This window comes from Pteropus alecto, unplaced genomic scaffold (genome assembly GCF_000325575.1).
Source record: "Pteropus alecto unplaced genomic scaffold, ASM32557v1 scaffold76, whole genome shotgun sequence".
NCBI lineage: Eukaryota > Metazoa > Chordata > Mammalia > Chiroptera > Pteropodidae > Pteropus > Pteropus alecto.
Window position 1 is genome coordinate 12,255,981 of NW_006443138.1, and position 11,131 is coordinate 12,267,111.

The 11,131-nt window shown below is 33.1% G+C and overlaps 1 protein-coding gene across 2 annotated transcripts in view; it reads left to right on the forward strand.

Annotated features, from left to right (window-relative positions):
* ZDHHC17 (zinc finger DHHC-type containing 17) overlaps window positions 1-7,085 on the forward strand; it is a 79,796-nt gene extending 72,711 nt beyond the window's left edge. The window contains exons 15-17 of one of the 2 annotated variants that reach the window (XM_006923775.3): window positions 631-788; window positions 1,457-1,551; window positions 4,241-7,085. In XM_006923775.3, coding sequence (XP_006923837.1) covers window positions 631-788; window positions 1,457-1,551; window positions 4,241-4,379 — 392 coding nt within the window. In that variant the 3' untranslated portion in view covers window positions 4,380-7,085. Of the gene's footprint in view, window positions 1-630; window positions 789-1,456; window positions 1,552-3,897; window positions 4,193-4,240 lie in introns of those variants that run through there. The other variant, XM_015598516.2, reaches the window with a different exon arrangement.
* The last annotated feature ends 4,046 nt before the right edge of the window (window positions 7,086-11,131 follow it).

An 11,131-nucleotide genomic window follows, 5' to 3' on the forward strand; every position in this document is an offset into this window, starting at 1 on the left:
TTAAGTTTCCCAGAACTTGAAATATTTTGAAAAGTCAGGTATAATTATTGCCTATTAGTGAATATTAAAAGATATTAGAATTACTCTTTTAAGAATAAGTTGTCGTTGACTTGTCATATGAGTTTAGTATTTTAGAGTTTTGGGGTTTTTTTTCATTGTATTGAGGTCATAATTTAAATGAAGGTATTTGTTACTATGCTTTTAGGACTTAGTAGCACTTAGCATAAAGATATATTAAATCCTAGCTTAAAAATAAGTCTCAGAAGGATGATTTCCTGGTCTTCCTACTTCCACAGATATTAAGAATAATCTCTGTTATTCCCCTAATGAAAAAGGATACTATGCCTTCAAACATATGTATGTAATACGCATCAAATAAAAACTATATGTTGTTACAGTATAGTTTTTTTTTTAAGACTGGCTGCTGCTTTTTCTATCACTGTTTTTGATATGTTTTTCACTAATGTAGAAGGAGATTATTTAAGAGTATAAAAAAATTGCATTGAAAGCCATTAATTAAAGCTAGACTCTTATTAGATCATGTTTTTTAAGTGATGCCTACCACAAATATCTACACAGGGTGCTTGGATGATATTTGAGTAAATATGAGTACTTCTGTTTTCATTTTAGACTGGGGACTCCATTGTGAGACCACTTACACCAAGGATGGATTTTGGACATATATTACTCAAATTGCCACATGTTCACCTTGGATGTTTTGGATGTTTCTGAACAGTGTTTTTCATTTCATGTGGGTGGCTGTATTACTCATGTGTCAGATGTACCAGGTATTCACAAATGCATTATTTATTCTTCACTATGCTAACTGGAAACTCTTTAAAAATTCACTTCTTGCTTAAAAGATGATAATGTATTCTCTTTCTAACCACTCTTTTCAAGAATTAAAATTTTAATTTACTTTTCCTTTCTGTCTCTTTTTCCTTCCTCCTCTTCTCCTTCTTCTCATATTACGAACTTTTGACTTTGGATACCACTCTTGACAGAACTCTTTATTTCTGTTTTCCCTGATTCAGATACATCCAATTGAGTATATTTGTGAGCTTAGATTGATGATGCCACTAATTTTGTTTTCATTTTAATAGTAATGTTTTATTACCCACAGATACCAGTATTTATTTAAGTCTTTTTTTAAATTAAGGACTTTTTTAAAAAGCTTATTCTTAAAGGGGCTGATGGAGAGGTGGTCTGTGTACACAGTGTCCATCTCTCCATGTGTGTACAATGCCAAGTAACCTGTTTTTAAATATTTTCCCCATTTAACTAGCTAATTTTCATGGAGTCAAAATGATGTCATGTAAACTAGCTTAATGATCTCCTAATGGAAAACCAAAAACAGGCTTCATCGTTTTTCTCTCTGTCTTGGTCCTCTTGAGAATTAACTTATTTTATATTAAATATTGAGAGAGTTAATGGTTTGCTTTCCCTTATCTCTTAGATATCATGTTTAGGTATTACTACAAATGAAAGAATGAATGCCAGAAGATACAAGCACTTTAAAGTCACAACAACATCTATTGAAAGTCCATTCAAGTACGTACATATTTATGAATTTAATATTTTCCCTTGGCATATAAATTTCCTACTAAACCAGACTCAGCAGTTTTCTAGTGAGTATATCAAAGAGAAGTGTTTTCTTTAGGTATGGCAATAGGATATTAAACAAGAAATATTTCTTTTACTTAGCAATATGTAAAATAGCTTAAAAATCCTATTGAATTCTAGATTTCTACCAGACATAGCACTGGTTAGTTTATCATAACTTTAGAATTCACTACATTAATTGTTTCTAAATTTGTGATTCTTTTTTTCTTAATTGCACAATTTGGATTTTATTGACCTACTAACATTTAGTATTTGTTCTTTAACCTTTCACTCAATTTACAAATTTTCATTAAAAAATGAATGTTATCCAGATAAGCAAAATAAGATTTTTAAAAATACAGTTAATGGAAATTCATATTTAGAGAAATTTTCCAGACGGTAGGGCAGCTACTTTTCAGTGAGAATTATTTATTTCCCCCAAATGATAGAAAAATTCTAACATGCCTAGTTTTATATATTTTTAAGGTAAAATTGACATATAACACTATATTAATTTTAGGTGTACAACATAATCATTTTTGTATACATTGCAAAATGATCACTGCAGTAAGTCTAGTTAATACTTGTCACCATACATAGTTAAAAAAATAATTTTTTCTGTGATGAGAACTTTTAAGATCTACACTTTTAGCAGCTTTCAGAGATGCAGCCCAGTATTATTAACCATAGTCACCATATTGTATATTATATACCCATTACTTATTTATTTTATAAGTGAAAATTTGTACTGTTTGACCGCTTTCACCCATTTCACCTCCACCCACCCCCCCACCTCTTACCTACGACAACCACCAAACTGTTCTCTATCTATGAGCTTGGTTTTTGTTTGTTTGTTTGTTTAGATTCCAGAAAGAAGTGAGATCATATGGTATTTGCCTTTCTGGGTCTGACTTATTTTATTTACCATAATGCCCTCAGGTCCATCCATGTTGTTACAAATGGCAAGATTCCCTTCTTTTTTATGGCTGAATAATATTCCAGTGTTTGTATGTGTATATGCATACTACATTTTCTTTATCCATTCATCCATCAATGGACACTTAGGTTGTTTCTATATCTTGGTTAGTGTAGATAATGCTGCAATGACCATGGAGGCGCATTTATCTTCTCAAGTTAGTATTTTTATTTTCTTTTGGTAATTGCCCATAAATGGAATTGCTGGGTCATATGGGTCATATAATAGTTCTATTTTTAATTTTTGAGGAATCTCCATGACGTTTTCCATAGTGGCTGCGCTAATTTACAATCCTACCAGTAGTGCTTAAGGGTTCCCTTTTGTCCACTGCCTCACTAACACTTATTATTTTTAGTCTTTTTGATAATAGTCATTCTAAAAGATGTGAGGTAATACCTCATTGTGGTTTTGATTTGCATTTCTCTGATGATTAAAGATCTTCAGCATTTTTTCATGTACCTGATGACAATTTGTATGTTTTCAGAAAAATATTTATTCAGAATTTCTGCCTATTTTTTAGTGGATTGTTTTTTTGTTTTCTTTTGTTTATTTCGTTTTTCGCTATTGAGTTGTAAGAGTTCTTTATATATTTTGAATATTAATCCCTAATCAGATGTATGATTTGCTAATATTTCATCATTCAGTGAGTTGCCTTTTCATTTTGTTATGGTTTCCTTTGCTGTGCAGAAGCTTTTTAGTTTGATGTAATTCCAATTATTATTTTTGCTTTTGTTACTTTTGCTTTTGTTGTCAGATTCAAAAAATCATCACGAAGACCAATGGTTTCAGGTCTTATGTTCAAGTCTTTAATTCCTTTTAGCTTAATTTTTGTGTATGGAGTAAGGTAGTGGTCCACTTTCATTTTTTTTTTTTTTTGCATATGGTTATCCAGTTTCTCCGACACCATTAAAGAGACTGTTCTATTTTTATATATATACCTTTTTAAAATTTGAATTCAGTTTGATGCTAAGAAACAGTAGTTTCCTAATTATATGAAATTTTTAGAACTTGGAGTTTTATTCAAGCTACTTGCCTACCACGTTCAAGCTTTTGCAGTGCTATTAATTATTGCATGGTTCTGGAAATCAAGCAAACGTTTAATTAAAGCAAAAATTGGGTAGTTTTGAGAATTTTCCCATAGGCACAGTAATTATATAAGATGTAAAACTGACTACTTTTCCAAAGATGTTCTTAAAGTCCTAAAATTCCCTGAACTTATCCTGGACAATTCTTTTTTTTACATTGTTACTTTTAGGTACACTGCCAAATTCATGTTGTTGTAATTATTTTGTCTTTTACTTTCTCAATTTTGGATATAGTTTGTCTCCTTGCCAAAGAGCCATCAATCAAGGAAAGGTTTTATCAAAAATTACATGTGACACAGGAATGAAATACAAATTTGAATAACTTTAAAATATAATTGTGTAACCCATTAAGTTAGCAAAAGAGAAAAGAAAAACCAGAGTTGGCCAAGCTGCGAAGAAACATGAATGAGTAAATATTTTGTATAGTTATAAACAAGTCCTTTTTGGCAAGTAACCTGAGTTTTTAAGTTTAGAAGAAAAATATATTTAACATCAAAATTATATTAAACTCATATATTAAATAATTGTACTAATAGACTTTTTCTTTTTCTCTTTTCTTTTGGTGGGGGTGGTTTAGCCATGGATGTGTAAGGAATATTATAGACTTCTTTGAATTTCGATGCTGTGGCCTCTTTCGTCCTGTTATCGTGGACTGGACCAGGCAGTATACAATAGAATATGACCAAATATCTGGATCTGGGTACCAGCTCGTGTAGAAATATCTTTATCATACGAAGCATATTGCTGAGTGGTGCCTGGAGATTGTGTCTGTCCGTGTCTCTCTCACACTAGAATCCACATCCTTTGAACAACAGCATGCTATATGTAGGGCTAACGGCAAATTTTTCAGTCTTTTTTTCAACACTTTTATTAACAAAAGTAAACATGGACAGAACACACTGCCACTTCTGGGAAGAGTAAACATCTTAAGGTGGGAATTCACAACATACTCAACTTTTTGGTTTTGTTCTCATAACATTTTTCATGAAAAAAGTGTAAACTTATTCTGTTGACAGATATGGTATACTAAGCAGAAATGTTAGAGTCTAGCTAAAACTAAATTTATGGTATATGGCCAAATTTTATGATGCAATCTACTAATAGTATTGCATTTAATTCCATGAGAGTTGTCTTAAATTGATTCAGACTAGTATTATGTACCTTTTAGAATGTACATGTAAATACTGTAATGAAAATCATGTGGTTTTCTTAGGGATTCTGTAATGTGTCTTCAAAGGCACGAGAAAATAATGTTCACAAAAAAAATGTGCTAACAACATTTTATTGCTATCAGCAGTTGCAGTGCTGATATATTTCTAGTTCAGTGAAATAATTTGTAGTAACCTTGCTTTGAGGTTTTATGGTCTGATAATAAAGCACTTGCATGAGTATAGTAAGTCATGTTATTTTGTTCAAACTTAAAAGCCCTACTAAGTGCATGATACACCTCATAGAATGTATACTAGCACATACTGTCCAGTAAAGCATAAATTAGAATTTAATTTGATGTGTGAACAGTCCAATTTTTAAGAGTTGAGGTATTTTCAAGAAAAGGCAGAATAAGTTATTGCAAAATTCTCAGTAATAGAAATGGATATACTTTTTAAATTCTGAACTGCAAAATAAATTATAGACAAAATAATGGAGTTTGGCTAAAGATAGAGCATGATCTCTGTACATAGCAATGTGAATTTTAAAAAAGCTAATGGTATATTCTGATTTTAAAAATATGACCTAACAGTTCAACCCCCAATGGTATTTTAATTTTCTCAATATTTAATGTTTTGAAATTTGTTAATGTTTGACACAATTTCAGAAAGATTTTCTTATTGTTAAACGTGATGCACTGATCAATTTTTGTTGCAGCATTTTTATACTCACAGTGAACTATTTGTTACTCCTTTCATAAATATTGTTTACAGAGTGAGACTTGGTTTAGTCCTCTTAAGTGCTGTAGCAAACTGTGGTTCGAGCAACCTGTGGGAAATCTGTGAGAGGGAATGGGCTAGGGGAGGGTGGGGAAAGGGTGGTCAGACCGACGACAGATCCTAGACCAGTGTAAAGATTGTGTATCTGTATATAAATAATTTATCAAATAGTTTTTCTTTGTGTCTGTATGTGTTAGTGTGTTTAAAGCTGCTCATTTCATTTTATCCAACCAAAAAAAGGGAGATAACTAATGAGCTTCTAGTGATGTTCAGTATTGCTGTTAATAGGCATTATACCCTGCAAGTTCACTGCATGTCTGATGCTTGGTAAAATTAGTATTCCCTGTAAGATGCAGATTACAGGCATTAAAGCAATCTAGTGGTATACCCGCCCCTTGCCTTAGTAAGAGGAGCAGTGAAAATGTATATAGTTGATGTTCAGTATTTCCAAGTACCATTTTTATATAGTAGTTTTTTGACCACAAGTCACACATCAAAAAGATTACCCTTAGTATATGTGAGTGTTTTAATATTAGAACATTGGCATATGTACTTTATTTTTGAAAAGGGAAGAGATGGGTGTGGAGTGGCAATAGCATTGTGCCATTTTGTCATAGAGTGTAAAAAACTGGTTAACTTTACAAATGTCTCTGCTAGTTTTGACTACTAATTGGGAGAAATTTGAGATAATTTTTAAATTCAAAGTTATTTATAAAAGGCTAGAATTTGTTTTAATTTTTTGTATTTTGAGCCACTTCGTATGGAGACTCAGTTGCAATTTTTATTGAATACATTTTTATTAACAGTCAAATAGAATAGTGGTTTTCTCAGTTTGCATAAGAGTGTTGTTACCATGTTCTTTCTTTGTGGTACAATATTCATTTCAGTGCAGAAGCGATGTTTTTTTCTGTTAAATTAAAAAAAAAAAACCTCTAGGCATATAAATTACATGGAAAATATTAGCAATGTTAAAGCTTTAGTACTAATCATCCCATAGTACCAGTGAAATCTATAACTCAGAAATGGTCAGATGATCAGGAGCCAACTATGCAGCAGTGTGCCCTCTGTTTAGTTGTCTGTAGGTCTTGTGTGTAGAACCAGCTTAACCCAGTTCTAAAGCTGTGTATGTGGTGACCCTTTGGGGAATACTTCATATTGGCTTAATTGGATACATTTAGCAAATAGGAACTTGTTTCTCAGCTCTGAACATGAATTTCTTTTGAGTTTTTTTTCTTTCATATTTTTATGGTTCCCAGGAGTTTATTTGCAATATCAGTAGGCATAAAACGGCATCCTTTTACTTATACTATGGATATTTTTATTTTATATTTTCTTTATTTATAACTGTGCCAAGTATTATTTTGCTACTTACTGTGTTACTCTGTGGAAAGAAAAACCTGTAAAGTGTTTAATAAATTAGCTCTCCTTACATAAATTAAACCTGTCAAAATTTTGTAAAATATTAATCAGAATAAATATTGACTCTTAAATGTGTGCTTATTATTTCGCTCGATTCATTTCAAGAAATTGATGAAACACTGGTAGTGGTACATATGATATGAAAAGATTATACATTTATATCTGAGTTAACTAGGATTCAAGTTGCAGGATTGGAGAAATTGGCAAGTAAAAGGTGGTGATGGGATTCTAAAACAACCCCAATTTTGTGTATTTGTGTAATTAATATTTTTTTAATAAAGAATTTTTCTCTAAGAATTTTGGATTCCATGGAGTTAATTAGGATCCTCAGAAACTGTATGAATCTTCAAGTTTTAAATATGAGTACGTCTAAAGACAGTGTAGTAAAATATGGAAAAATGAAACCTACCAAACGTTGATATTAGTTACTTGAGAAGCAATGAATGAGAAATCTTTTTTATTTGGAAATTTCAAAAAGACAAATTATGATGGAACCATTTCCTGTTGTTCACATGATCGTCTATGGTTTAATTGAGAACTCAGTGGTATTAAATATTTTCATATTGGATTTAGTACTCATTTCATAATTGTTTTATAATATTGAAAGTAATGCCTCCAATGATATGTAGAGCTCCAGTAATTATCATTTGCACAAGGTATAAAATAAAGCAAATTCTACAGGAAGCCATCAGTTTTCATTCCAGTTAAGTACTTTTGTTTTCTTCATTGTCTAGTTGTGTGGATCAGATGCCTCCTCTCCCCAAATCCTTCTTAGATTGATATATTGTACCTATGATATGGATGTCTGGTTGTAAGAGTTTATAGAGATATTAGAAACAAGTGGTACATACCAGAACAAGAAATCTTAGCTTCTTGTCAGAAAGTAAACCTTCAGTTTCATAAAGTTCTTGGTATAAGAGGTTTCTATTAAATATCTTTGTGTCTTAAAATAGGAAAATCTGTAATTCCAAGTGGAATATTCAGAATGTCCCGTGATGTTGGTCAGCTAAGTCACAAACTCAAGATGTCTCAGCCATGTCTCTTAAACGCATTGCTTTTGGACCATAAATGTTTTGCTCACATAAATTTAACCAGAATATGTCTGTCATCAGAACTTACTTGGATCGAAAAATACTTTTTAATAATAGATAGTAATGTTTCTAGCACTCAGAGAGAGACCATTTCCATTTAAAGCATTAGAAAGCCTCTTGCTCCCGCCGCTGCTTCTTGGATCTGTAGATTTGTTTTCATCAAATTTGGAAATATTTTCTTCTCTTTCAAGAAACTTTACATATATTAGGCCACCTGAGATTGTCCTACAGCTCATCGATCTATTCACTTTTTAACTTCTCTTTTTTTCCCATTGTTTATTTTGGATAGTTTTTATGTCTTTAAGTTCACTTAAATTTTTTCTGCATTGTGTGCCATTAATACCATTCAGTGTATTTTTCATCTTCCACTTATAGTTTTTGCTTACAATATCTGATTTGGACTGTTTTTATATTTTCCACATATGTACTTTTTGAAAATATGGAGTACAATTATAATTAACTTTAATATCCTTACCTAATTTTCACATCTGTCAGGTCTTGGTTGGTTTTGATAGATTTTTCTCCCTCTTTATGGATCGTATTCCTGCTTCTTTAATGCCTGATAGTTTTTGATTGGGTGACATGATGATGCCAGACACTATGAACTGAATACTAGATATCACTGTATTCCTATAAAAATTCCAGAGCTTCATTCTAGGATGTAGTTATTTGGAAACAATGATCCTTTCAGGCTTTGCTGTTAACCAAGATTTGTTAGGCAGGACCAGAGCAGTGTTCAGTTTAGGGTTAATTGGGCCCCATTAGTGAGGCAAGACTTGTGTACTCACTCCATCCAAAGCCCCGTGAATCAGGTTTTCCAATCTCACTGGTAGGAACAGGCACTATTCCTGGCTACATATGAACACCAGACACTTCCCTGTGTCTTTCAGATGGCTTTTTCCCAGTCTTGGGTAGTTAGTTACCTCACATGAAGACTCGCAAGCTGGGGGTTGGGATGTTCTCTGCTTATTTCTGGAGTTTTTTTCCTCTGGGCAGCTCTGTTGTCCCTCCAATTCTAGCCACCTTAGTCCCTCTGGATTCTCGGCTCCATCTCCTCAAGTCAGGGTGCCTTCCAGTCCCACCTGTGTTCTCCCTCCTTCCACTTTAGTTTGGAAACTTTCAAAGCAGTAGACGCTAATCCTAAGACTGATCTCATTTTCCCCATTATTGTCCTCTGTTGTCTATTGTCCAGTGTCACAAAAACCACCATATTTTTTCAATGTAATTTGTGGTTTTGATTGTTTCAAGTGAGAGGGTAAATCTAGTCCCTGTTATTTTAACTTGGCTATAAGTAGAAGTCCGAGGTAATAAATATCTTTTTTAAATGTGTTTGACTTCTAATATGGAAAATATTGGTATATATAACTCATAAACAAAAGCTTTTTGGGGTCTTCGGTAATTTAAGAATATAAAGGGGTCCTAAGATAAAAAAACATTTGAGAACCAATGGTTCAGACCAGCATTTCCCAGTGTTCCTTAAAGTGTTAGTGGCTCCATGGACAACTAATTTAGTGTAAGGCTTTCTTCAAGTTAAAACAGACTTCTCAACCACAGGATCTCAAGGCCTTCAATATACTAGTGTGCACTGTGAATTTATGGGGATATATAGAGATAGATAGCTGCAAGACTCCCTACACTTAATGATGAAGATGTTTGGGAACCAGAGTTGTTACCAGTCCTTCACAAATACAACAAATCACCACAAGAGGCTGAAAATATCCCAAATGGATTGTTTTTAAAACAAAAATATGTATTTATTTACCATGCAGCACTTTAACATCACAGATTACTTTGGGGCCACCCTCTCAACTTATATTCAAATAATGGAAGTAATTCCTCCCAGAGCAGAGTCTGCCCAAAGCCAAATTCTCCATTCCCAAAACCATTGGCAACTAAGTTTACAGTTTTGGAGTAGCTGTTTTGCCGTGGCTCCGAATTTAAGAATAATTTATAAATGGATGTCTAAATTGTTTATCAGGCAGAAATCTCAAATTACCAGGTACTTGTCAACTTCATTTAGAATATTTTCCTCTAGGATATCTACTAGTGTCTCCAGTACAACTTGGGAGACATGGTAAGTATGGGAAATGTTGGCTCTGTGGGGGAAAGTTTAATATATATAACATTCTGGTTATCTTTGCTGCCTCGAACCACCCCAAAATTCAGTAGCTTAAAATGGAATTTTTTTTTTTCACAATTCTGCAATTTGGTCAAGATTCAACAGGAATAGCTCACTTTGCCCCACTTGTCAGCTGGGATGGTTTAAAAACTGGGGACTAGAATAATCTGAAGGTTCACTCACATGTCTGATGGTTGATACAGGCTGATGGATGAGATCTCAGCTGAGGCTTTGGGTGTATTACCTACATGTGGCTTCCCTGTATCATCTGGCTTACTCAAAACATGGTAGAGCATCCTAAGAGAAAGGTAGGCAGAATTTTTTTTTTACCTAGTCTTGTCCGTCAAATTTTCTTAGTTGAAAACAAATCACCAATGTTGGCCTTTGTTTATAGGGAAGGGAAATTAGACTTCATCTTTTGATGGGAATGCCAAAGAATTGTGGATGTTTTAAAATTACCACATATTAAAGAAATCAAGTCAACCTATCTCCTTTATTGCTAACTTCTCCAGCCTGCTTAAAAGGTGTACCCCTCTCCTAGAGTGGAATTGGTAGGCCTTATGGAACATGTTTAGTGCTCGAGGTTATGATGTAAATTAACAAGAATTCTTTTACTTGGCACACCCTCAACTTCTTCCCATTATTTTTTGATGTCATACATAACACACACCCCCTTTAGCTTTTCAAAGTAAGCAATATGGTATGTTAAGATAGTCTTTGGAAAAGATTGTGTTCACAGATCAGGCTAATTCAATTTTACTGAAACATAGACCAATTTCACAACCTACCCCTGGAAAATAAAAGGTTGGATTGAGCTTCTGGTAAAGAATTAAGATTTTCTGGGGAAATAATAAAAACACTCCTTATATAGTCTAATGCTCTTTTCTGTCTGAGCCAGCTGAATGTGCCAG